Source organism: Propithecus coquereli, unplaced genomic scaffold (assembly GCF_000956105.1).
Source record: "Propithecus coquereli isolate 6110/MARCELLA unplaced genomic scaffold, Pcoq_1.0 Scaffold150, whole genome shotgun sequence".
NCBI lineage: Eukaryota > Metazoa > Chordata > Mammalia > Primates > Indriidae > Propithecus > Propithecus coquereli.
In genome coordinates, this window is record NW_012139414.1 from 7,329,598 (window position 1) to 7,356,728 (window position 27,131).

Genomic DNA, 27,131 nt, shown 5'->3' on the forward strand with positions numbered 1-27,131 from the left:
TGGAAATTAGGTTCCTTCAGAGGGTAGTACTACAGATGAGGCAAATGAAGAAAACACTTTCCTTCTACAGTAATTTGTTGGGGAAACAAAGAGAACCAGGGAAATTCTGCCTTGAGGAAACAATGTTAGATTCTGGAATTAGACAAGGAAAGAGGGCGAGGGAACAGATTGTAAAATTTTTAACTAACTGCCTTTCAGAGCACTCTGTTCCAACTGTTTGCATATTTGGCTCCTATATGGTTAATGCTTGACCTGTACGAGAAACACCCAGCTCCCAGCCACAGCTGATAAGTTGGGCCCCTTCTCCAAGAGATAGTGGCAACCCTTCTCTGAGGGTTAGAGTCCTCTCGGGCCCTGGGGAGAGAGGAGCCTGCCACAGAGGGACAGGGAAGGGGAAAGAGTTCTTTCCTGAGGCTGAAGTTGAAGAGCCTGGAGTCTGGCAGTGTTTGGGGTATGGCCAGGGAATGACACAGGTACCACGGAGGACTTCTCCTCATCTGTGCACGGCTGCTCACAGCTCCTCAGGCGGTCGGCCTGTGCTGGAAGCACAGCGGAAGCCAAGGTTGTCTGAGGCTGAATCTGGAGTATTGCCCATTCTGCCACCAGAGAGAGGGAGAGAGAATGAACATTCCTTGAGAAAGGGTCTTGGGGGCTTCCCCAACTTCCTTCCCCAGCCCCTCGGGCCTGCTGGGGTCTGGTGCACCTGAGGACTAGGGAGGGCATGGTCTGGAAAGAAGCGTGGTGCGAGGGCAGGTCCTGAGCGGGTGCCACTCCTGGGGAAAGGGGACAAGAAGGAGCTTGGGAAAGAGTGGGGGAAGTGAGAGGGGCCCTGAGAGGCTGCATGGAGGGCAGGAAGGACAGTGATGAATAACTTCTACTGTTAGTAGTTTAGACTCAGCTGAACAAAGCTGTCAGAAAGGAATGAGAATTAGTAGCACTAATCGACATCTCCTATAACTTTCACAGATAGGCCTTCATTTACTATTTTCCAATTGCTCTGGAAGGCAGGATACGTTCACCATTTTACAAACCCACAATCAGATACTACAAAGATTGAAATGTTTTGCCCAAGGCCAACCACTGCTTCAGGGGTGAAATCTGTGGCAAACCCAGTTTTCTCCACTAAGTCGTCTTAAAGGGAGGTGAGGAAAATCCAGGGGTTTCCATGTGTCACAGAAGCATCTGCAACCCTGATATCTGGGGGGCACAGAAACAGTGGACTCTCCACAGTCTTCAAGAAATCCAGGGGTGGAAGGAGTTGCAGAGATATCAGCCAAATTAAATCTACAGATGGATGGAGTAGAAAGAGTCCCAGAAGGAAACTCAGGAGACAAGGACTCTACCATTCAGGTGCCACCACTAGACATCCATGTGAAATGAGCGGGTCCCAGCACCTCCCTGAGTCTTTTTTCCTTGATTATAAAACAAAGTGATTGTAAAAAAATGATTTTTCATGTGTCCAAGAGTTTGAAGGGTCAATAATTCCATGGCCGGCCAGGCACAGTAGCTTGCGCCTGTAATCCTAGCACTCTGGGAGGCCGAGGCGGGTGGATCGCTCAAGGTCAGGAGTTCAAGACCAGCCTGAGCAAAAGGGAGACCCCGTCTCTACTAAAAAATAGAAAGAAATGATCTGGACAACTAAAAATATATATAGAGAGAAAAAATTAGCCGGGCATGGTGGCGCATGCCTGTAGTCCCAGCTACTCGGGAGGCTGAGGCAGAAAGAGTGCTTGAACCCAGGAGTTTGAGGTTGCTATGAGCTAGGCTGACACCACGGCACTCACTCTAGCCAGGGCAACAGAGCAAGACTCTGTCTCGAAAAAAATAAATAAATAATTCCATGGCCACTGGCAATGACCTATTGATGTGGACATTCCACTCCCCTCCTCTGCCCACCTAGTTGTGAGGACAAGAGGAGAAACCCATATAATTAAGATGCCAAACAGTCTCCATTGGTGCCAAAAGCTGGCAGGAAAAAGTCACAAGTTGCCCGAGGCCTTTGTGCTTTTCATGGTAAACTCTGCTTGCTTTCTTTTCTGTACCCACATCTCTCGGTGGAGGTTGGGGTGCAGGAGCAGCACCAACAACCAACACAGCTCTGCTGCTGCCCAGGATCTGGACCCTCAGCCCCCAGCTACCAAGTTGTGCGTTCCCTTGGACCAAGCCCCTCACCTGGTGGTGACCCGGGCTCGGTGATTGGCGGAGCCATCAGCCGTGTCGATCCAGGATGCCCCCCGGAGGACACGCATGTCCTGGTCAGCAGCCTGGTATGGTGATGCTGTCCACTCCCACACGTTGCCCAGGAGGTCATAGAGGCCTGTAGCACAGCAGGCAGGTCAGTCCCAGGCTAGGAAGCACCAAACCACCCCTCCTCCCCATCTAAGCCCCCGGGGAGCAAATTTGGGCTGGAGAGAGGTGCTTCTCTCTGCCTCATCTATCAGGCAGAATGATCCTCCCAACCAATGTGTAAGCACTGATAGCACCCTGATGAGAAATCTTACCATAGTTATTCTGTGGGGGGAAAGCATTCACCGGGGAGACTCCATGGAAGCCGTCCTCAGCTTTGTCACCCTTGGGGAACTTTCCCTGGTGGGAGAAATGAAGGCTAAAGGATTTGCCATCCTGTCCCAAGGCAGGTGCTCCTGCCCATCCAGAGGAAAAGCAAGGTCATCTTGCTGTATCATCTAGGGTAGGAGGAGGGCATGGAGCAGTGACCTGAGGTTCCTATCCTGATATCCCAAACCAGTCACCTCATGTCCCCACCATGACCCCCCAGCTGGATCAGGAAGACTGTGTTTCCCTGTGTCCACAGTGGTCCATGTCAAGCCCATCCCTCTCCTGCTTTCTCCACTCTCAGCAGCTTCCTCCCCTCTGCCTCGAACCCCCCAAGCCATGGTGCCTTGGAAGAGAGACTTCTCCTTCCCTCCTGTGTGTCCTGTACCCCGACTGAGCACCAGGGCCTACTCCTGCCGGCCTCTCAGGAATCTGCGACCTGTACTCTCTTGCAACATCTTCCCCTCTACCTCCAACAGACCGAACTCCCCCATCTGCCCTGACTCAGTCTTCCCTATCTCCTGCTCTTTACCACCAAAATTCTTTAAAAAGTGTTCTATATTTGCTGACACAATTTGTTCAACTTGTTTATAGTTCTTCTCATTAAAACTAGGGTTCAGCTGCCACCACTCTACGGAAGCTGCTATTACAAAACGGAAGATGAAGGGGTTAAAATTTACTCAATACTATTATGTGCTAGGTTGGTTACATTTAGCTCTTTTAATTTAATCTTCACAACCTTGTCAGGCAGGTATTGCCTCCATTTAAAAAACCAGCAACTGAGGCTCCAAATAGTTTAGTTAACAAAGATCAAACAGTGAGTAAGTCAGATTTGTCTTTCTGCAAAGCTCTGATTTCCAAACTAAGGTCGTCCGAAAGGCCAGTCTAACCCTCAGGCCCTTTTCAATGCTGGGGCTGTGCTCTCCTCTGTCTACACAGTCTCCTGGGGGATATCATTCTCAGCAAGGTATGCAAGGCATGCTGGACTCTCAAACCACTTGCTTTGACCCAGATCTCTGTCCTAAGCTCCAGACTCCTATTTTTCAACTTGTGACTGAGCATATAAATGACCCAAAGGCACCTCAAGCTACATGGATCCTAAACTGGTCAAGTTCTATCCCTCGGACTCCTGACATGCACGTTATCTACTCTGGATAATGGTGGCACCATTAGCATGTTGCCCACCCCTCCACATCTGATTAATGACCAAACCCTGCGCATCTTCTCAGACAGGCCTCTCCTGTTTGGCTTCCTCTCTTGGTTCCACTTCCAGTTCAAGTGTTGATAGTCCCTGGGCCACTGCCACAGCCTCAAATTCAAAGGCCCCTGCCACCACTGTGGCTGGACTTCATCTGGTCCCACACAAATTGGCAACAACTAGCATCCCCCCAAATCAAAGTGATGCTATTACTACTGTTTAAAAACCTCTCTTAGCTCCCCACTGCCTGGAGGGTAAAATCTAAAACTTTTGCTTGGCACATCTGGTCCCTCATAACCCGCCCCCAGCCTACTCTCTCTACCTTACCTCCCTCACCCCCATTTCTCTGTGCTCCAGCCTCCCTGGATCTGTCACATCTCTGAACACACAGAGCAAAGCCAGACACTTGTGCTGTTTCCTGTGCTTGGAATGCCCTTTCACTTTTCACTTGACAAACTCCAATCAGCTCAAATGTCACCTTCTCTGTGAAGTCATCCCTGGCACCCTCAGGCAGTGATTTCCCCCCCAACTCGGCAAATCTTTAATATACAGTCCTTACCACGTTGTCTTTTGCTTTGCCAGCTTATCAGTTCCATTAGAACACCAAGCCTTCTGAATCCCACGGCCTAACACAGTGTCTGGCCTACACAAGTCTCAGTCAATGCTTGGTGAAAGGAGGCACAGGTCTTACCTGCCACAGGTTGGTGCGGTTTGGCTGGAACCGGTTCCCCCATGGGTAAACCTGACCTGCCAGGAGAGCAAGGAGACAGCAGAGGAAGGAGAGGTGAAGAGTTGGGGAAGAAAAAAGGCAGAAAGAATGAGGGGACCAAAAGGAAGTTAGGAGGGGGTGAGAAAAAAAGCGTGAGCTTACTTACTTTTATTTCCCATGCCCCTCACCCCCCCGCTCACTACATTGCATTAGGTGCCCCTGGCCGCCTGACCTGCTGCAGGACAGTGCAATTCTAAGCGTGGTTCTGGGACCAGTGCTAGTCTGTGAACTATTTGTTACCAGTCCATGTCAAGATAAGTACAGAAATTGAGTAAGCATTGAGAAATGTGTTAACTGGACTTAGATTTCATAAATGAACACTGAAGAAGCAATCTCATTTGTCAGACTTTGATTATTGATATATCTGGTGACCAAGAGTATGTAGAGGTATTTAATGTAGGGAATTGATTTTCACTCTCATAACTTTTTTTTAAGAGATGGGGGTCTTGATCTGTGCTCCAAGCTGGAGTGCAGTGGCAAATAGCTCACTGCAGCCTTGAACTCCTGAGCTTGAATGATCTTCCTGCCTCAGCCTCCCCAGAAGAAGCTGGGACTATAGGCATGTGCCACCTCACCTGGCTTCATAACTTTTTGTGTAGCTAGGATTGTATTATAGAATGACGTTTATGAGTTTATATTAATCCCTGCACCCCTGTGGAAGAGATGTGTACCTTTGGTAATTCTTCTTTTTCCCTATGCTATGTTGTTCTGATTATATTTATTGAAATGTAACATAGCTGTGGAATCTCTAATAAAAGATTTTATGTATGTTTTTTCAGTTCATTTTTTCAGTTATTAATTTTTATGGTATTTCATAGATATATTGGTCTGAGATGGATTAAAAATGAAAAAAAGGCCAAGTGCACTGGCTCATGCCTGTAATCCCAGCACTTTGGGAGGCCAAGGCAGGAGGATCGCTTGAGGCCAGGAGTTTGAGACCAGCCTGGGCAACACAGTGAGACCCCGACTCTACCAAAAAAAAAAAATTAGCTGGGCATGGTGGTACATGCCTGTAATCCCAGCTACTCAAAAGGCTGAGGTGGGACGATCATTGGAGCTTGGGAGTTTCAGGCTGTGGTGAACAGCTATGATCACGCCACTGTACCCCAGCCTAGGGCGATAAAGTAAGACCCTATCTAAAAAAAAAGAAAAAAAAATCAACTGGTCTTTCGCCATAGGTATCTTATTAAGCATTGCTCTAGGAAATGTAGACCCTTCCCACCCTTTAAAGCCACCCATGGAGGTTGGGATGGAGAGAATAAAGGGAAGCCATCTTGGCATCTGTATACCCTTCAAGCCCCCTCGGGCAGCAAACTCCCACTCTTCCTCAGTGGGCAGCCGTTTCCCCCGCCAAGCACAGTAGGCACGAGCATCATTCCAGCTCACATGTACCACCGGGAGCTCCAGTCTCTCTCGGATGCCAGAGCCAGGACCTGCAGGCTGACAGCCAGGGTGAAGTGAGACAGGCTTCTGCGAGCTCACGAAGACTGAGGAAGGCTAGGCTTAGGGTGCCTGAGTTCAGCTTTTACCACTAGATGGAGCAAGGAAGTTAGAAGAGATAGTCTGGTAAGTAAGGAGCATCCAGGGTCAGAAGAGACTACATGAGACTAAAGGGAGAAATAGGATGGGCAACAGGGGAAAAGATTAGGGCAGAGGAAACAGGATTGCTTGGATATTTCCCTGAAATTCCCGTTATCCTTTTAAACTCAGTATTCCTAGATGTGCCCGGGGTGTAACGAAGCCAGGCCTTGAGAAAAGGAGAAGCAGGGTTAGAAAATGAGGCAGAGGAATGAATGCTTACCTGCCTCCAAAATGCCTTTTCCACCGGAAGCCACCAGAGAACAGACTGCAAAAAAGAAGGAACACGACTGCAAGATGCACTGGCCCAGCAAGAGCACCTTCCTGACTGAGCCACAGGAGGCAGAACAGAAACTTCAAGCTGAGACCTGGCTGGTCGAAGTGAGGCTGTGGCTGGAATCTCTGAAGAGTGACATCTCACCACCCTTACTAGACATCTTGTCAAGATGTTCTCTTGCTGGTTCAGGAAGTATCTTGAACCCTATCTTGATGTGGATCTTCACCAGTCCCTCCATGCAAGAACTACCTCAGGGTTAACCTCCTAGGAGTGTGTATTCATCTGACTCTTCCAGGTTGGGTTTCTTTTGCTTTTCTCTGCCTCTAGTCTCACATCTACTTCTCCACTGTGGCCCAGGTGACCCCATATGGCAATAGGATGCTCTGTCGAAGTCCCACTCCTCCCACTCCCTCAGTGGCAAGACCAGGTTCTCTCACCTTCATTTGCTGGGTCGCTTTGTTTCTTAGCTCATTGGAGACAAAATCCTCAAAGACAAAGCTCCACCCAAACATCTCAGCCTCTGTCCGATACTTCTTCTCCCTGACAAACTCCCTGCAAAGAGATATTTCACCTGGTTCAGCCGAAAGGGTTCCATGCCCCACTCCCACCCTCTCCTACTCCAGGAAACCTCATATATCCTTGTCCTGTAAGTCAGTGGTCCCCAACCCCCAGGCCATCGACTGGTACTGGTCTGTGGCTTGCTAGGAAGCGGGCTGCACAGCAGGAGGTGAGCAGTGAGCAAATGAAGCTTCATCTGTATTTACAGCTGCTCCCCATCACTACATCACCACATAAGCTCCATCTCCTGTCAGATCAGCGGTGGCATTAGAGTTCTCATAGGAGGGTGAACCCTACTGTAAACTGCGCATGCGAGGGATCTAGGCTGTGCGCTCCTTATGAGAATCTAACGCCTGATGATCTGTGTGGAGCTGAGGCTGTGATGCTAGTGCTGAGGGGTGGCTGCAAATACAGATTCTCATTAGCAGAGAGGTTTGACTATACAATAAATGTAATGCGCTTGAATCATCCCCAAACCATCCTCTCCTCCTCCCCTCCCGCCCCCTGTCCAGGGAAGAATTGTCTTCCATGAAACCAGTCCCTGGTTCCAAAAAAGTTGGGGACCACTGCTAGAAGTCACACACTACAGAGTTTTCACGACCACCAAGGAATTAACCTGAAAGCCTGAGCAGGAGATTTTCTTTTAAATTAGGATGTAATTCATACACAGTAAAATTCATTCTTTTTAGTGTATAGTTCTGTGAGTTTTGACAAAGCATACAGTCGCTATAAAGAAGATACAGAACAGGTCCATTAGTCACCCCAAAAATTCCCCCAAGCCTCTGCAACCACTGACCTATTTTTTGTCCCTATGGTTTTGCCTTTCCCAGAATGTCATACAAATTGAAATCATACAGTATGTAGACTTTGGGGTCTGGCTTCTCTCACTTAGCAAAATGCTTCTGAGATTCATCCATGTTGTTGCCATTATTAGTAGTCTGTTTCTTTTTCTTAATGAATTATTTTTTATTGTATGGATATAACACGTTTTGTTTATACAGTCACCAGTTAAAGGTCACGTGGGTTATCTCCAGTTTTTGGAGATTATGAATAAAGCCACTGAGCAGGAGATTTAAGGGTGGGGAATGAGTCTCTTTTCTGAGAGGTCTTCATCCCGTATCTAATTTCACGACAACCATGGCAGGTAGATGGAATAGGTGTTATAGTTATTAACTCCATGTAACAGATGAAAGACACTGAGTCAAATAAAAATGACATACTAAGATTTTAGAATGAATTTTCATATAATTTGGAATGGTTTAGTAGATTTCAGCAAGCAGATTGCCAGGGTAAGATGGATTACTGTCCTTGGGCTAACAGTACACTGTCTGTTCCAGAGCTTTGATATGAGAAGACATTGTTCACTCATCAAAGGGGCTTTGAGAATGGAGGAGGTGATCAGGAGATTTTGTAGCAACAGCTACTCACCAATCCCACAGCATCTCACCAGTTTTAGAATCTTTTACCAGAGAAACAGAGACAAGTCATGGGATTGATTCTAGGCAAAGTTTAGGGACTTCTTAGCAGTGATATTACATCTCCATCATCTAATAGGTCATAATTTGCAATATAAAAGAATGCTTACGGTACATCCATCTATCTGGTTGTTTCTGGTTGTCATGAATAGTACAAGCCTGATCAGAAGTGATTTCTCTTCCAATTTTAATAACTGTCCTGTTTAAATATACTTTTTAAAATCATATATAAGCAATGCACATTGTATTCCAGAAAAATTAGTAAATACGGGTAGGTAAAAAGAAAAAAATCAAAATCATCCATTATCACACCAACTAAAAGATATATCCTTCTAGATTCTCCCTCCCTATCCCTACCCAAGAATTTTTTTCTTTTTTTTCTTTTCTTCCTCTTCTTTCTCTGTCTCTCTTTTTTATGATCCCATCATGACATTCAACTCACCCGGGGATTTTCAAATAGCTTCAATAGGGTGTTTTCCTGGAATTATTTTCATTTTGAAATAAAAATAAAACATGGGCAAAATCCATCAACTAATGCAGTGTTTCATCTTTCAGATTCTTTATGGATAAACATTTTATATACATAGTTTTCAAAAATGGGATCATACCCTATATATTGTTTTGTAAGTTATTTTTTTCACTTAACATCTCATAACTCTTTTCAACAAGATTTTAATGACTGTTAAGTATTCTGTTATATTGATACGACACGTTGAGTGATCCTTAAGTTGTTAAGACATTTGTTTACAATGTCATCTTTATAACTGGATGTTTTAGACAACTTTAATTCTTCCTTAAGACAAAGCCCTTTGTCTTAAGGAGTCACTGGGTCCAAGGGTCTGAGGATTATACCAACAAGCATTATGCTTACTCTGGTCTGTGCCTCCTGAATCAATTTTTTCTCGCAACTTTTCATCTTGAAAATGTTAAAGTCCACAAATATAATATTTAAGTTACTTCTCACATTTGCTTTATTGTCCCCTGTCCTCCCTCTGCCCCCTCCCATATTTCTCACTCCATCCCTCTCTCTTTATGTATATATTTCCCCCTGTGCCATCTGAAGGTAAGTTACAGATATCTTCTGGATCATTTTTACTTTAGCCTACCCAAAACATATGGCCTTAGGGAAACTGAGGCAGCTCAACATGGCTTCTTACACTGAGCTGGAACCACAATGTCTCATTCCTAAAACAATGCCATTTCCTTCAACCAATATATTAATAAATGGAATTTAAGGAACTCTCAGCTAGTATGACCCTTCTCCTAATCCCTTCCCACTGTAGAAGAGGTTTCTGTTTAGTGTTTGACTTTTGCTTGTATTTCTCAGTGCTATGCCCAGTGTAATGGAAGATGCACTGGCTGAAGAGTCAGGGGATTTGAGTTCCAGGCCCAGCTCGTGCACTAACTGAGAGAGTCAGTCAAACCTCTTTGGACTTTGGATTCTTCATCTGAAAAATGTACATAACACTTATCCCACAGTATTATTGCAAAAATGATACGTGATAGTGAACAAGCTAGTTTCCCTTTAGATATTAGGGAAGAGATTAGAAAGGGCCTATATTCCTCCTGGAAGAACACCTGATGTACCTGAAATCTTTGCTGGTGACAGGAAATACGTCAATTGCAAAGGGTTTTACTGTCACCTCCCGGACAGGCCCTTCACCATCTCTGCCATCTGGAGAATTTGTTCCCATCAGGAATCTCCCACCTGGCAGCTGGACCATGCTAGTAGCCTGTCCATTACCTGAAGTGAAAAAGGAGAGTTATCAGTAATAAATTCAAATATATAAAACAATATCTGGATCATATGCAATACCCATGTTATAACAAAACACGGAGGCTTAAAAATTTGACTTTGACCTTTGGCAAATTACTTAATCTGAGTTCAATGTCTTCATCTATAAAATGGGGATAACATCTAACTATCTCTTAAGTGGTAGCTGTATGAATTAAAATAACATGTGTGAAATGAGCACATGGTAGGTAGGTTTTCACTCACCTCTTTATTCTTCTACACAACCCTTTGTCCCAGCTAGGTAAATCTAGACACCATACTCTGAAATACATGTTGCACTTTCTACCCATACTTCTGCTCGTGTTGTTTCTCTGTCTCTTCCTCTCCACTTATTCAACTCATAAATTTTTCGTGATTCTTACCATTACATCATATGCTCCAGAAGGAAAGGGACATCTATTTTGCCAGTGCATCCCTGGCACCTACTACAAGCACACAATGATTAAATGAGTTCCTTTAGACTTGTTTGAATGCCTCAGAAAATCATAGAATAAAAAGGATCTTTGCTACAATCTCCTTATTTCACAGGAGCAAACCCAATAAAGAAAAATGACTTAAAAGAGCTGGTTAGCAGGAGACAGGCCTAGATCCAGGTTGCCTTACAGTGCTGTTTTCAATAGCCCACATTTCTCTGGCTTGATTCACTTCATGGTATTGTTCCCAAGAAAGGATGTCTAAGCACTGCAAGTTAGTTCCTCAAAGGCAGAGTCCAGGTCTTTTGATGTTCTTCCGGATCCTGTCTTTGGCCCTCTTTTCATTCTGACACACTCACACTGACTTCATTCATTTCCAGTTTCTTCAACAAATAAATTGTGAGAATAAAAAGGAGCAAGCAAGGAAATCTCAGACTGAAAGGGAATTAAGAAACAAATACAACTGCAATGTGTAAACTTTATTTTGACCCTAATTTAAGGAGCAAACTGAAATTTAAAAACATTTACAATAGGTGAATTTGAACAGAGTGGCTATAATATTAAGGAGTACTGTCAATTTTTTAGGTGGGAAAGGGTATGGTAATTTTTCTTCGTGTCTTCTGACTAGTCAAGCTGCATATGTATGAATAAAATTGTATAATGCCTGGATTCACTTCAAAATGGCTCTAGCAGAGGGGGAAAGTGGGATTTGAAAGGAGCAAGACTGGACACAAACTGTCAGCTGTTTAAGCTGGGCGACGAGTACGTGGGGGGCTTGTCATATTCTCTTTTACTTTTTTACGTTCGAAAGATTCCAAAGTAACAAGTCAAAAGTAAAGAAAAAGCGGTGAGGTACAACCTGAACTGCTAACCACCTCCCCAGACTGGGCGCCTCCGGACACTCCAAGCACATCCAGACCGGGCAGAGGGCCACGGTCCCTTTCCCAGTGCCTCCTAGACAAGCAGCGCCAGCGGATGCGCGCAGGCCAACGCACTGACCTAGCTTGAGCCGTGCGGCGAGCAGCAGCGACAGCAGCGGCAGCGGGAGACCCATGCCAGGAGCAGAACGAGCGCGGCACGCAACCCACGTGGCTCTGCTGCGCGTGCGCCCGCACGCCCCGTCGGCTGCCGCTCCGCGCGTGCGCAGCCCTCCCCCGCCCCCGCGCCCGCGCCCTGGAGTGTGCAGACTGTTAACTGACGGTCGTGGGAAAGGAGCCTGCAGCTTGCCGCCTTGTAGAGCCGCCCAGGTAATTAAGAAAAGCGCGTTGAGGAGCCCAGTCGTTGCAGAGGCACACTCACTACTTTTTTAACTTTTGTACAAATTACATTCCCTTTCGTATTGCGACTGCTTTCGTGCTGCACACCATGCAAGACCACAGAAAGGTTTCAACTAAACATTTATTGCGCTCTTACTGTAGGCAGCTGCTAACGCCCTCAAAATACAAAGCTGAGTGACACACAACTTCACCTTCAAGGACTGCAGAGAGACCAACTACATAAAAACAATTTCATGGAAACATGTAGGAGAGAACAGTAATCTAAGTGAAGAAACACACGAGGGGATTTGAGATGGATATTTCGCATAAGCAAAGTTCGGAGGCTTGAAAATACTGTCAGCCTAAAAATCTCGTATTTCACCTAGTAGCCCTAGTTAGTCCGCAGTCACCGTGCCTTCAGCCATCTTCTGCCTCGTCTATTTTTGCCACTCTGGACTCCCTTGGCTCTAGTTTACTCCTCCTATCGCCTACTTTTCTGGGGGAACATTTTAGCAAAGCTGTTTCAAAAGCGTGGTAAGTCTAATTGATTCAATAATTTTACTCATAGAAATTTATACTAAGGAAACAGGGATGCTTTCAAAATCATAAATTACTTGTTATTTATATTAGCATAAAATTTTCACTTTAAACGCTTAACAGTAGGGTACTGTTGGATAATTTAAAATATATCCATATAAGAAATTATTAAACCATTAAAATTTGTCTTTCAAGGAATATTTAATAACAAGGTAGATAACATGTTTATCTAACATGTAATTTTGTCACTGCAGCTAAAGCAAAACATCTTGTTCACTAGGTAAAAAGGACCTCTTTTTATGTGTGTATTTCAGTGCAATTTAAAAAATACTGTAATTGTAATTTCAGAACTTCAGAATTTAAATAGGTGCCAGTGTTCTCTCCTTTTTTCATATGGGCAAAGAAAATTCCTTTGAAAACCACTTGATGCTTGGACAAAAATTCCACAGCTATCTTCCTCAGGATCACTTTGGAGAGTCTTCAGTATTCAGATATAAGAGAAGCTTCAATTCAACCTTTCAGAGAAGACATTCCAGCTCGCATAATCTCATCAACCAAGAGAATGTTGGTGGCAATCACAGTGCTGAAAAGGGAGAAAAAAAATCGGATGGCTCAGATGCTATGAACCCTAATTCAAGTCAACTTCCCATTCCCAAATAAGCTGCACACATTACATCCAATTAAATTTCCTCTTTCCCCTCTACACAGAGGGCCAGTTTAGTTACTATACTTCCAGTTAATTAGGTTATTTATGGGGAGCAGGGAGAACTAAACAGAACACCCCTAATGAAGAGCATGAAGATTCCCTAAAGGTAATTTTAGTTTTGGTTCCCCCAAACTTACCAGGAGTGAAGAAGCTGTTTCTTTACACAATAGTTATCCCATACGCCTACTTCTGCTGCCACCATTGGCTCACCTGAAAGGTAACCAAGTCTTCTTAAAATCACGTATAAAAAAATAAATAAAAAAAATAAAATCACGTATAGGAGGTCATAAGATCAGATGTTGTATATAAGAACCAACAGAGTATTCTGTGCTGCTTTGCTTATCACTGATTACTCATTTCATCCAATATTAACTATGAGCATTCAAAGCTTCTCTATTAGTACAATTTTCTACTCCAAATCACAATGCCTGTCCACAGTATCTCTGACGAGTGGCTGACCTCTACTTGTAAGACTCAATGGGTGTTCTCTTTGGTTAATAAATGTTCGAATAATCTCTCTGCTCTTCTGGACACATTCCTGTTTATCCACACTAAAGTACAGCACTTCAACTATAATCTGGCTAAAACAGGCTTATCATTTCCCTCATTCCAGAAACCTTTTCTATTAAACTAATGTTGACAATAGTAGGTCTCGCACATATCGCATGGATGTATCTTGTTACGTGTCTTCCATTTTGTATAATATTTGTATAATTTGTGTTGTTACAGGGACCTAAGACCAGGGCCATAATCATTATTTCATTTGATTTCTAGGTCCTCTTTCCGAGCATTATTTGCTGTCTTTAGCTTTTTGTCACCCTTGAATATAATCATTGAATATATTTTCTTATCAAAGTTTCTGATTAAAAAATTGAGTAAAGAAAGTACAATATAAAAATCTTTCAACATTAACCTGAACCACTTACCACCATTCAGCAACATCTCCAACTAATCTATCCTCTTTGAAATTAGTCACATGTCTACTCTATTCCCTTAATTACTGTATCTAGTTATTCTATTTTTATATCATATTTTATTCCAATTGAGAACCCAGAGTTCCCTGATAGTACTGGTGTCAAAAGGCAAAGCAACGAAAGATTTTTTGTCCCCATTTTTAATCTTTCCTGGCTTTACTCACATATAGTTCTTCCCCTATACACAGTTTCATTCTCTTACCTGTGTTCAAGTCCACACCCACAAGTTGACCTGATTCCGAATGTTCAGCCTGAATTTTAACTAGCGTTTCCTGAAGGTCAAAACCAGAGTTCTGAGCAAGAACCTAAAGTAAACAAGTAATTCTTGAAATACAGGAACTAACAATTGATAGTAAAGTCTATAACAAATAAACAGTATTTCCAATTAATTTAAAAAAAAACTCTTACTGAATGAAGACAGAACTATTATCTATGTTCCTTTCACAGAAGAGCTAGACCCATGTTACCAACCAACTCTCTAATGTACCTCAAACCCAACAATACACTGGTCATAAATTATACTCCCAACTGAATAAACAGAAAACAATGATATTCATCAGTTTAATTAAAAAACAAAAAGCTGCTACCCAAGAATAATAATCCCTATACTGCAAATTTCTTAAAATATAATTATCTCTCACCATCTGAAACTTCAGCTATTCAAGCCTCTAAGAACCAAATACATTTAGATGACGAGGAATACCTATTCTAGAGTAAGAAAGAAAACTGATCAAATGTGCTTATCCAAAATCCATATTACAAAAAAGCCTACACTATCAAAAAGGTTTGATCAGCAAAATCATTTTGGTGTAGTTTAGAAAATTGATTGTTAAAAGTATTCACACCTTGGGGATAATAAGCAATGCATCAGCAAATGCTTGGACTCCAAGTTGGGCCCTACCCTTTACACTGGGCTTATATTTAATCAGTGCTTCTGCCATTGCCACTTCTACTGCACCAGCACCTGGAACCACACAGCCTGTTGGATGAGGGAAAAAAGAGAAATGCTAAGCTACAAAGTAAATAAATAAATAAAACTGTAGAATCAATTATAAGAGGGAAAAAAACCCTACACATATGAAAGCCATTAATTTCTTACAAATTCACTATGACCACAGCAACCTAAATACTGCCAAAATTTAAATTTAAAAGTCACAGTACACACAACTAACATATCGAACAGCAGAACAGTTCAACTAGAATGGTTTAATTAGCACTTGGCAGCTATTTCAAGCTATTAGTACTAGTTCATTTATTTGTATTCACTTATAATAATGATATGCTATGGAAAAACTTAGCATATCATCAGTCATTTTAAAGGGAAGACTGCTTTTGCATGGTGTCTGGCTGTGTAAACTACTGATAAAAGAACACAGTATTCAGCCATGCCTTTCAGACCAGCAAGAGAATACAGTTTAAATACAGTGAGGATCTTACCATCATCAATTGCATTTTTGACAGCCCTCAAGCCATCTCTTATTGCATCTTTGATTTGAGTGAGTGTGTGCTTATTTGGTCCTTTGACCAATAATGTGACAGAACGAGGATTGTTACATTTCTCAATAAAGGTGAACTTCTCTTCTCCCTATGCGTAGAAGAAAGATTATGTTCAAAAACAGAATTTGGCTGTGCACAGAGTGAACAGAGTGGAGGGGCTCAGGGACAGAATGATAAGTATTATAGCATATTAATAGAGAATACAGACCACATTGAAGCAAATTCTTTTTGAAAAACCACATACAAGTATGATTTTCCCTCACCAATGGCTTATCATTACTACACATAAACCATCAAAATGCATTTAAACAAAGAAAAATCTGATCCTGAATTTTAATTAAGTTTTCTACTGAAGAATTCATGAACCAAAAAGTACTATTACCTTCAGGAAGAAAACACACTTACCAACGTATACTCATAGACAAGTCCCGCATGTCCCAAACAGTCAGGATTTAGGTCATCAAGAGAATTTAGAGCTACTCCACCACAAGCAAGAGTCAGCCTGAAATATTAAAGTGTTTTAAGAAAGATGTATAAGCAACATTACCAGTTACATTCAAAGAGAAGACTAATAATTTTAGGAAGCCATTTTTCAGAATTACTACTAAAGTTATATTCTACATGTATTTTAACCTAAGCCTTTCCAATGTGCCATCAACCAGCTGAAAACTGGTCTTTTCTCACAACCATTTAAACTGCTGTCCGCAAATCACCAAATACTCCTTCGGTATGAAATCTAAAGGTGGACAAGAGCTCTTTCTTGTGGTGAGCTCTTCAGGAGAAACTGTTTCTCTGAAACTTTTTGATGCTGTTTCTTGACAAAAATATGTACAGTATTTATTTAAAAATAAAAAAAGTATATACCAATGTTCAAAGCAGTATTATTCACTATAGCCAAAAGGTGGAAACAACACAAATGTCCATCAACAGATGGAAAGATAAACATGTGGTACATACACACAAGAGAATATTACTTAGCCTTAAAAAGGAACGAAATTCTGATGTTACATCAACTCTGAAAACATTATGCTAAGAAAAACTGGCCAGACACAAAAGGACAAATATCGTATTATTCCACTTATATGAGGTATCGAATTCAAGTAGTGTTTACAAGGGATCAGGGAGAAGGAGAAATAGGGAGTCATTGTTTAATGGGTACAGAGTTTTAGTCTGAGATAATGAAAAAGTTCTGGAGACAAATAGTGGTGACAGTTGCACAACAACGTTAATGCCAATAAATTGTACATTTAAAAAGAAATATGCAAAAATAAAATACGTAGGAAAAAAGGAATAATCCCAATTCACTTGCAAAATAAGTAAAATTCACATTACTCAGATGACCTGCTACACATACCTCTCCATATTTCTCCTTTTAGCTCTGCGCAGAGCTACTATGCCTTCTTTTGCAAGAGCATCTAAGGAAAAGGGGTCAATTCCCTAAAACAAAACAAAACAAATTAGTTTCAACATTTTCCATCTTAAAAATAAAGGGATGATACAGACTAGTTTATAAATCAAAATTTCATTCTCACCTTTTGATTAATAACAACAAATCCTTTATCTGAATCACCACAAACTTTCTTTTTCAGTTCTATTATTTTTTTAACTCTATCTTCAATGAATTTTCTCTCAGCTTTTACTAGTTTTTCTCTCTCTTCTGCACTCTTGTAAAAAAAGCCAGAATTCACTTCTCTATTAAAAAAAACAACAGAAAGAGGAAAAATGTTTATTTTTTAAGGTAAGACAGCAGCCTCTGAAACTAGATTAGTATTAAGATTTAACAAATAATTCACTGAGCTCCAATCTGCCCCTTTTACATTTTCAGAGTTTGTTTCCCATAATTCTCTCAAAACAAAATTGTGGCATTATTGTTTTTACAGTGGGGAAAAAGAAAGCGACTTGCCCAAAATACCAAGCTCCTCCATGCCTCTATTCTACTGTTAAGGGGCTATAAACTCACGTTTTTTCATATTCTAATGACACATTGCACGTGAGGATGTAGGCATCTTCTACTCTTTTCTTCATATCAGGATGTCGGGCTCCATGGTCCAAAACAAGCCCTCTGATTAAGCTATTAAAACACGTAAAAAAGTGTAATGTTACTGATTTCCAGATGGGGGTGTAATATATAACAAAATTAACACTGAACTGAGACTGTATTGATAATTTTCACACAATCACATTTTTTGAACGAGACTTGAGTGAAACCTAGGGTTAGGCCAATTGTGAAAAGCAATATTCCAGAACATGACAAGCCATTCAAACAAAAATAACAACCCTATCTTGTATTGAAAATTCTGGAGAGAGACAGTCTCAACTGGTAGGCTATCAAACTGTGATCACCTCCTTTAAAAATAGGTTTCCAAACTAGGTCTTTGAAAAAATTAAAAAAAAAAAAATTCCCCAACCGCCTCCCATTATGCTTTGTAACCAGCAGTTCAATAAATGCCGAATGGCTGATGTATTTCACTTTTCACAATCATTCTGACCACAAATAGAGCACAACATTCAACTTATTTCAAGAAAAAATATCACTAAGAGTAAATATAAATACTCACCTAGCAATTTATCCAATTTATATCTTTGGATAAATATATTTATGCATTTTATATCAAGTGTAAAAAGCACCTGTACATTTCTAAACTTTCATAAAATTTTCTAAAATTTTGTAACTTTGTACCACCTACCTTGTGTCAGTTTCAGATTTATGTTTCATCTCCATGATCTCAACCATGAAGAGGTCAATAGGTTCATCTTGTTTTTTAATGGCCAAAATGGAGTCCACTACAGCCTGCGATAGGAGTATGACCATTAAATACAATTTGCAGAAGTCAAAACACTTGTTACTTGTTTTTCAAAAGTTTTAAAGTAGACAGTTTCTTCACTTTAAAAATCTCTGAACTAGGCTGGGCGCAGTGGCTCACGCCTGTAATCCTAGCTCTCTGGGAGGCCGAGGCGGCGGATTGTTTGAGCTCAGGAGTTCGAGACCAGCCTGAGCAAGAGCAAGACCCTGTCTCTACTAAAAATAGAAAGAAATTAATTGGACACCCAAAAATATATAGAAAAAATTAGCTTGGCATGGTGGCGCAGGCCTGTAGTCCCAGCTACTCAGGAGGCTGAGGCAGGAGGATCGCTTGAGCCCAGGAGTTTGAGGTTGCTATGAGCTAGGATGACGCCACGGCACTCTAGCCGGGGTAACACAGTGAGACTCTGTCTCAAAAAAAAAAAAAATCTCTGAACTAATTTAAGCCTTTTTCTATGAGCAAAAACATTATATGTAAAGGGCTGAAGTAATTTACATTTCTGAAATTTCAATTTGTAATTACCTAAAGAATCATTAACACCTCTTGCTATTTTATTAAAAATACTGATAATTAGAAACTTATAAAATCTCCATTTTATAAGCCTTTTAATGAAAGCTCTAATTATACTTTCATAACCTAGTGAATTTATTTGAATTTTCTCATTTTACTTTTCGGAGACACAGATTAGTATCATTGCCACAAAAATGAACACACTTATTTCACATAGCATGTTATTATGAAGACTTTACATAACCTATAATTGGGTAAGTGTCTCCTATCAGGGGTTTTCCATATGGGTGAACTATAGCAGACACACACAAAATTTAACACATACCTCTGTTAAGACATCCGCAAGTTCAGCATGAACTTTAGTACGAAGAGATGTTCTGGCCACGTCTATAAGTGTTTCCCTGTCCATCTCTCTGCTTACTTTGACTTGTTCCAAAAAGTGAAGGGCCTTTTCCTTTGCAGCTTCAAATCCTTCAGTGATTATTCTGGGATGAAGCCCCTGTAGTAAACATACAATTACACTTGCATCTTCAATTAGATGTAACTAAATTCATGATAAAGTTCAGAAAATTTTTGAAGGAATATTCTGAATCATTCATACCTTTTAATACAATCAAGGTAACATAATGTGCTGGCTTTCTGAATACATTTAAAAGGATAAATACTCCTTTCAATGCAGAGGAAAAGAACAGACATTGCTCTAGCACAGGGTCAAAGCCAAGGGAACTATAAAGCACACTTGGGTGTTCACTGTGCAAACCACCAGGAATAATATCAAAACCCAAAGTTATGTCCCAACAATTTGTAGTCAGTAGGAATATTATGTATTTTCCACAGGTAATCTGAAACTAATTCACATCACTCTCTCTTCCTAGAAAATTCTGACAGTGGATTAGTACTCAATCAATAAGGTTTGCTTTAAACTTGGAACTAGTTGGGCTAAAAAAGTTGTGGAATTCTTATTTAAATGTAAGTTTCTGGTTAGCTTTTTCCCTGCAAATAAACATGACTAGTCCTGAGCATCCCATTTTTAGTTCTCAATTATTAATCTACATTATAGAGACAGATATAAATCATGTGTGCAATGCAACTTGGTAAAAAAAAAAAAAAAAATTATGCTTTTCAGGCCATGGAAGGTTCCAGCAACTGCCCAAGACCACAATTTGTGTCAGACCAGGATAAAAACCCAGGTTCCCAAATTTAAGCTCCCTGATCTTTATATTCTATCAAATTGCCTCAGGTACTGCTGGCACCTCAATTTATACAAATACCAGACATTCCCGACATAGAATAAAATACCACAGAAACAAGAGAGTTGTGTATACTTCAGAAATGTAGAGATCCGCCTGTTTCAGCAGCTCTCCAATGATTAGGACATTGGAAGTAGTACCATCACCAGTTATGTCATCCTGGGCTGTTGCCACTTTTGCTATTAAGGAGGCTGTGGGGTGTTGAATTTGCTGAAAGAAAAACAAAGAATCACTTAAGGTGAAGCAGTCCAAATATGACACAAACAAAATGTGCAATCTACTTAAAAAAAATTGCCCAAGTGTTTGGCCACATATTACTTCAATTAAAAAAAGTCACAATTAGCTATTTTGCATACCTATTTATGATAATCAAAACATTTTCATGTATAAATCTACTTCCAAATTATTTCCACTTTACTGATGAGGAAGCTTGAGGTTCAGTTAAGGTTTATTCAAAATGACAGCTCTAATAAGTAAAAGTAACACATAATTTTGTATCTATGTAGGGCTCTTGTGAGACTAAGCCAGGTATCTTCTAAAGTGAAAGCCCAGCAGCTTTCACTATTATTTGGCATTGACCAAATTAAAGAGGAAAAAAAAAATAGCCTTCTTAGCATAAATTATTATGGAACCTAAAGCACTCACTGTGTGGAAAGGTTTTAGAACAGGATATTCACATCTCCAAAGTCACCCCAGAGATTCTTAATTATAAAGGATCCAATCAAGGGTCCTACATTGCCCTTGGTTGTACTGTTTTTCAAGACAGAGTCTCACACTGTTGCCTAGGCTACAGTGCTGTGGTATCATCAGAGCTCACTACAACCTCAAACTCCTGGGTTCAAGCAATCCTCCCAAGTAGTTGGGACTTACAGGAACACACCACCATGTCTGGCTAATTTTTGTATTTTATTTGTAGAGATGGGGTCTCCCTATGTTGACCAGGCTGGTCTCAAACTTCTGGCCTCCAGTGATCCTCCCGCCTCAGCCTCCCAAAGTGCTGGGATTATAGGCATAAGCCACTGTACCCAGCCTCATTTGGCTGTATCTCTTTATTCTCCTTTAATCTACAACAGAGTTCCCCAGCCTTTTATGTCTTTGGGGACACAGTTTTTAAGCATTTAGGCTGGTCATCCTGTAGGCTATCTTATCTAAATTTGCTTATGTTAAATATTTTTGACAAAAGTACTATGCAGGTAATACAGTTTACTTCTCAGTGTCATATTAATAGGCATATAATGTCAGGTTATGGACATCTTTCTATGGGACATGGGGAACAGTTGCAAACAGCTAGAAAGAGACATTTGAGGGGACAATTGTGTATGGACTATAGAGAATACTGTTATCAATGTTAATAGGTACGATAATATTATGATTACATAGGAGAATGTTCTTAGTATAAACAGTATTTCAAAGGTGAAAATCCAAGGCATATATTCTAATTTCAACTTTGCGATAGGTTTTTAATTTTTTAACACATTGACTGCTATGTTAGAAAAAAAATTTTCCCTGGGGCCACGGTGTTTTATTAAAACAAAACGATCCTTCCTAATTTGTTTTTTATTGTTTTCCGTGCATGAGTTATATGCAACACAATCCACGTTTTTAGAATTGTCAATATTAATTGTAACAACAAGAACTTCAAGTAGGATTTTCAGAAACTAATTGCAAGATTTTGCTTCAGGAGGCCTTGGGATTAAGAGTAGCCTAAGTCAAATATAACTCACATGGCAGGCAATGTGTTAAGGAAAAAAATATGAAAAACAGACCCCTGGTGACTGAAGAAAAGAAATACAAGGGGGGGAGGGAATTTCTGAGGTGGTAGCTCCATGTGTTCATCTTGTATTTGTCAAACTATAAACATTTTATGTGCTTCCTTGCATTATGTTTATTTCACGATAAAAACCAAATAAAAAGCCATGTAGATATATGGCTTTTCTGGTATCAACTTTAAACTATGGATCCACTTGTTCTCTGCTAACTCAGGCCACCATCTAGCCCACTAAAACAAAAACTACACCCCCTAGTCCTTACTGAAAATATTTATAAACATTTGGATGTTGATGGCATGGCATACTATTATCAAAATCCTAAATTTTATTCTTAACTCTAATCAGAGGCCAAGTCATTTCTTTTTCTTGGATTTGAACTGTTAGGTTTTGGGAATTTAGAGACGAGTAAAACAGATGCTCCCCTCAATAATCTCATTTTTTTGATCCCTGGGACCATAAAAATGTTAAAGCAAAGAGTTTTATCTCCCCTCCCGCTGGAGATGGAAGGGCGAGATGTAACAAAATTGCTGTCTTTAAAAAAGAAAAACTGTAACCATCCTGCTGCTTTTTGCCCAGCACATTGTGTCAGTCACCCTTAATCCTTCAGATTTTATTATAATTGTTCTTAATACATAATTATAATTCTTTAGCCCAGACTGTGAATGGCAAAAGAGCGGGGATTCAAATGTAAGTCTGTCAGGCTCCAGGGCTCCTCGCTGTATTGTACTGTCAGTACTATTACAGATCACGTTTCTTTTCTGAATGACTACCCATTGAGAGTCGATGACTGTAATTTCTTCCTACCTTGAAAATCAACATGAGAAGTCTTTCTACAAATTAAACGTACTACAGAAAATCGAAACCTTTTTGACCTAGCATAGCAGCCTCTCACCATTTCGTGAAGCAGCACATTGCCATCTTTGGTAAGCTTGATGTCTCCGGCGCCAGAAACAAGCCTGTTCAATGGGCAGAAATGAACCAATGTGACTTTTTCAAGGGAAACCAAATTAAAAGTCCCATAAAAACCGGGTTTTTTCTGGAGCCTAGGTAGCGGGGCTGGTTATCTCCACCCAGTAAGAGGAACGAAGGTACAGTGCCGAGTCTTTACTGTGGCTGTTAGTCTCAGAGGGCGGGGGAGCGCCGCGCACGAGGACAGCTTTGTTCTCCACGGAGACAGCCTCGACGCAAGAGGAAATGGCTGGGGCAGAGGGGCTTTGAGCAGGAAGGAAGACCGATGCGGGGAAGGGAGACCGCAGCGGCGAGCACGGAGACCTGGAGGCGGCGGACTCGAGTCCGCGGTCCCGAGCTCACCAGGCCCGCGGCAGCGCGAGGTGCCCGCCCAACCCACCCGCCAGCCCCGCCTCACATCTTCATGGTGCCCTTAGGCCCCAAGTTGGTCCTCAGCACGTCCTGCAGCCCCCGAGCCGCGCTGATGTTGACCGCCAGCGCCGCCTGGGCTCGGGCAACCTCGGCCTTCGGATTCAGGGTCTTCACAGCCGCCATAGCTGATCTAACAGAAGAAGAAGGGGAAAGCCAGCGTGTGGAGTCCCCAGAACCGGCTCGGCGTGGCCGGGAGATACTATCCGGGTCTTCTGGAAAAGTCGGGCGCGCCGGGCCCGCCCCCGGCGTGCCCGCGCGCCGCTACTATTGGGCCACGGGTTGGCTGACGACCGCTCATTGGGTCCCGGCCGCACAGCTGCCTGAGGCCCCGCCCCCCGCGCCTTGGCCGTGGCGCCATTGCGCACGGGAGGATCCTGTCCGGCGGCAGTCCGAGATCCTGGGCTCTTAGGGTTCCGGTGTCGCGTATGGCTTGCACCCTGCTTTGCTGACCCGGGACCTGAGGACGTAGGCGGAGCGGAGCGCGCGGCCTGCTCTGCGCTAGGCAGGGCCTGCCTGGCTGGCGTGTAGGCCGCGCAGCGCCGCGCGTGTCCTCAGGGCATGGGGTGGGCTTCCTTCCCCACGCGCGCGTTTTGCTTAGTTTCTTTTCCTTGCTGCTTTTATCTCTTTCGCTCGAGTTTTCTAGACTATGAACTATGTGCTTGACGGTGTACTAGGTGCTGTGGGGACATAGAATGATTCTGATAAGGACCCTTCTCTAGGATCATGCAGTGTTTTAAGGCCTAGGGAAGATGAGATCGACTACAAAGATAGAAAGTGCTGGATGCCTTTAGAAAGCTACAGGATTAATGCGATGGGAATTGAGAGGCAAGAATTAGTCCATCCATAGGGCTGAGGTTACTGCTGAGGCCTCGGGCCATCAAGTCAGGTTTGAAAACTAAAACTTGATTGAGTCATGTTGTCCAGCCTTTGAGGGGACTCCCTTTTAAGATAAAAAATTTCCAAAGATCTCCGCAGTTGTTTTTTAGTATCCAGTGTCCTGTGTATTTGAGAATTACAAAGCACCTGTATGAGTGAATAATAGCATTGCTCATAAAACACTTGGTTAGTTTTGCAGACATTACATGGTGTGCATGCAGATTTATTTTAACTCCTGTTAAAAATGTGTGGGGAGACAAAATTTAACAAGTAAACAAAGATGTAGTTTGTGGAATGTCAGGCATCTGCTTACTGGTACAGAAAAGGAGAGTGGAAAGACTTCCACTCTTCTGAGGTGCAGAATTCAAGGGGACACCAAAAAACTCAGTAATCAAAATGAATAATACCATAATGTAGTATTTTCTTAAAAAGTAATACTAATGCAAAGAATTCTTGATGAACAAATATTGGAGTTTTGAATCACAATATACTAGATATTAGACAAATTCTCAGCAAAACAAAACAGCAAAACAAAAATCCACATGATCGTTGTAATCTATTTGTATTGTATCATTCTACTAGTCTCAGTTGTCACACTTTCAAGCAAATTAAAGTTTATGGTTTAATTATTTTCATTCTATGGTGTGAAATAGAATAACAAGGGAATATTGCCTCTGTGTTTCTGTAGGACTGGAGAATTTCAGAATGCCTTTTGGAAAATTTCAACCAAAAAGTCTCGCTGTGTTGCAGGAACAGATCCATTTCAGGCCATGAATGAAGAAATTGAGGTGGCAGCAGGTGTTCAAGCCATTTGATTCAGGAAAGATTTCAACGAACAGGAAAATTTTAAGGCAAGAAAATTTTGAGGGAAGGCAGTGTATTAGAATTCTAGAGTCAGTTTGAGTTTGAATTCTAGTTCTGCAATGTTTTTTCCAGTATGTGACCTTGGACCAGTTACTTAACTTTTTTGACTCAATTTCTAATCTATAAAGTAGGTGTAAGTGACATCTTGGAGAAAATTAAATGAGATTGCCTACGTAGCGTGCTGTGTATTGTGCCAGATATGGAAGGTGTTCAATAAATTGCTATACTGTGTTTATATGACGTAATACAGTTAACTATATACTTTTCATAGTACCTTCATGTGCAGTGTCTCATTTGATCCAAGTGAATCCTCTGAGGTTGATAGGTCAGATATTATTAAACCAGTTTCACAGATGACTAAGTAGAGGTTAAATGACCAAAAAACCCCAGTGTTTCATCCTTGACTCCTCCTTTGCCTCAGTCCCCCATATCCAAATACTCCAAGTGTTTTCACTTTTACTTCCTAAATATTGCCTCTATCTACTCTATCCATCTTTCTCCATTCCCATTTCCACCACTGAGATCTAGGCCACTATCTTATCTTACTTGGATAACTATCATAGTGCTCTAAATAGTTGCTCTGCATTTATTTCCCATGTTGCTGCTACAGCAATCAAAATATAAATCTGTATACCACAGCTCTGCTTATAGTCAGTTACCCCCAAAATCTTAGGCTGAAATCTAAATGCCTTAATGTGCATCCACAGTCAATTACATCCTGTGCCTGCCTATCCAGGCTCATAACTCTTTTCTCCCTTGTTATGCTCTGTCATTCTGAACTTTTTAGTTCTTAGAACGTTCTAGCTGCCTTACCACAGACTGGAACAATTTTCAAGGACTCCTTCGATCCTACTCTCACTCTAGTCCCCCCTTTCTCTCCTCCCTTCTCCCTTCCTTTCCCTCCCCCTCCCCCTCCCATCCAGTGGGTGTAGAGATAAATAAGATTCTTAATCCTCAAGAAGCCTACAGCCTAGTTAGGAAGACAAACATGTAAACAGGTGAATAACAGTAAAGTGTAGTATGTTATATTTGGTTTTATTTATTTTTAAATTTTCTTTATTGTAGAGACAGGGTCTTGCTCTATTGCCCAGGCTGGAGTGTAGCAATTCTCCTGCCTCAGCCTCCTGAAAGCTGGGACTACAGGCATGGACTACCATGCCCTGTTAATTAAAAAAATATATATTTATATGTATTTTTGGAGATGGTGTCTTGCCCAGGTTGATCTTGAACTCCTGACCTCCAGCAATCCTCCCTCCTCAGCCTCCCAAAATGCTAGGATTACAGGCATGAGGCCTTGTACCTGGCCAATGTTATATTTAAGAAATGAATGAAGTACTGTGAACACAAAGCTATTAACTGTTACCTGAGCATAGGGAAGGCTTCTTGGAGGAGGTAAGTTTTGAATGAGATTTTAAGATATATAGATACATTGCAGGGGAAGAGGGCTTAGAAGAGTGACTCTAGACAGAGAATGAAAGGACCTGGCATGTCCAGAGAAAGGTGGATACGTAGGATGGAGGGAAGAAGGTTGCAAGAGACAAATATGGAGAAATAGATTCTCCTGTTTGGCCTAGTTTCCTGTTTAAGAAGTCTGGATCTAAGTCTCTTAGCAGTGGGAACTCAGAGAATCTAGTGATGAAGGTAACCATGGAGATGGAATGGAAGATATACTGGGGAGAAGACTGAGGATAGGGAAATCAGACAGAAATAAGGGCATTGAAAAGTCCATGCAGAAAGTGATGAAAGCATATTAAATACATAAATAGGTCTGCTTCATAAGGGAAAAATGTTGTAAATGGTGTATATAATATTATATGTTCTCATTTTTGTAACTACTCCCCATGCATCTCTATAAGAAAGGGTGGAGGATATGCATCAAAATATTAACATTATATTATAAAAGTTTAGAATATTCTCATTTTTGCAGACCTCCCCAAATTTATATGTCCATAAAAGGTGAGGTGAAGAGTATATACATGAAGATATAAAAAGTATGTCTAGGCTGGGCGCGGTGGCTCACGCCTGTAATCCTAGCACTCTGGGAGGCCGAGGTGGGCGGATTGTTTGAGCTCAGGAGTTCGAGACCAGCCTG

The 27,131-nt window shown here is 41.6% G+C and overlaps 2 protein-coding genes across 2 annotated transcripts; both read right to left on the reverse strand.

Annotated features, from left to right (window-relative positions):
* Window positions 1-331: 331 nt before the first annotated feature.
* On the reverse strand, window positions 332-11,691 carry SUMF2 (sulfatase modifying factor 2). Its single transcript, XM_012640293.1, has 9 exons — window positions 11,616-11,691; window positions 9,996-10,152; window positions 6,813-6,927; window positions 6,322-6,366; window positions 5,810-5,960; window positions 4,443-4,498; window positions 2,502-2,586; window positions 2,173-2,317; window positions 332-596 (listed from the first exon to the last, which is right to left on the reverse strand). The coding sequence occupies exons 1-9, from the start codon at window positions 11,668-11,670 to the stop codon at window positions 512-514; spliced, it is 894 nt and encodes a 297-aa protein (XP_012495747.1). The 5' UTR covers window positions 11,671-11,691; the 3' UTR covers window positions 332-511.
* A 906-nt stretch (window positions 11,692-12,597) lies between these two features.
* CCT6A (chaperonin containing TCP1, subunit 6A (zeta 1)) lies at window positions 12,598-23,594 on the reverse strand. Its single transcript, XM_012640295.1, has 14 exons — window positions 23,286-23,594; window positions 22,812-22,875; window positions 20,226-20,360; window positions 19,226-19,399; window positions 18,274-18,377; window positions 17,547-17,657; window positions 17,119-17,278; window positions 16,941-17,023; window positions 15,992-16,088; window positions 15,527-15,674; window positions 14,935-15,068; window positions 14,292-14,394; window positions 13,253-13,325; window positions 12,598-12,992 (listed from the first exon to the last, which is right to left on the reverse strand). Exons 1-14 carry the CDS (start codon window positions 23,420-23,422, stop codon window positions 12,920-12,922), a joined length of 1,596 nt encoding a protein of 531 aa, XP_012495749.1. The 5' UTR covers window positions 23,423-23,594; the 3' UTR covers window positions 12,598-12,919.
* Window positions 23,595-27,131: the final 3,537 nt, after the last annotated feature.

What these genes read in the sequence shown, in the direction of transcription:
- SUMF2 (XM_012640293.1), bottom strand. Translation starts at nt 11,670, where the DNA reads ATGGGTCTCCCGCTGCCGCTGCTGTCGCTGCTGCTCGCCGCACGGCTC. An exon ending in AAGCGACCCAGCAAATGAAG is followed by an intron (nt 6,367 to 6,812) that starts GTGAGAGAACCT and finishes TCTTTTTTGCAG; the next exon opens with TCTGTTCTCTGGTGGCTTCC. An exon ending in CGAGCCCGGGTCACCACCAG is followed by an intron (nt 597 to 2,172) that starts GTGAGGGGCTTG and finishes CTCTGGTGGCAG; the next exon opens with AATGGGCAATACTCCAGATT.
- CCT6A (XM_012640295.1), bottom strand. Translation starts at nt 23,422, where the DNA reads ATGGCGGCTGTGAAGACCCTGAATCCGAAGGCCGAGGTTGCCCGAGCC. An exon ending in CCTAAGGGCACCATGAAGAT is followed by an intron (nt 22,876 to 23,285) that starts GTGAGGCGGGGC and finishes CCCATTGAACAG; the next exon opens with GCTTGTTTCTGGCGCCGGAG. An exon ending in CATTGCTTATTATCCCCAAG is followed by an intron (nt 14,395 to 14,934) that starts GTGTGAATACTT and finishes TGTTTACTTTAG; the next exon opens with GTTCTTGCTCAGAACTCTGG.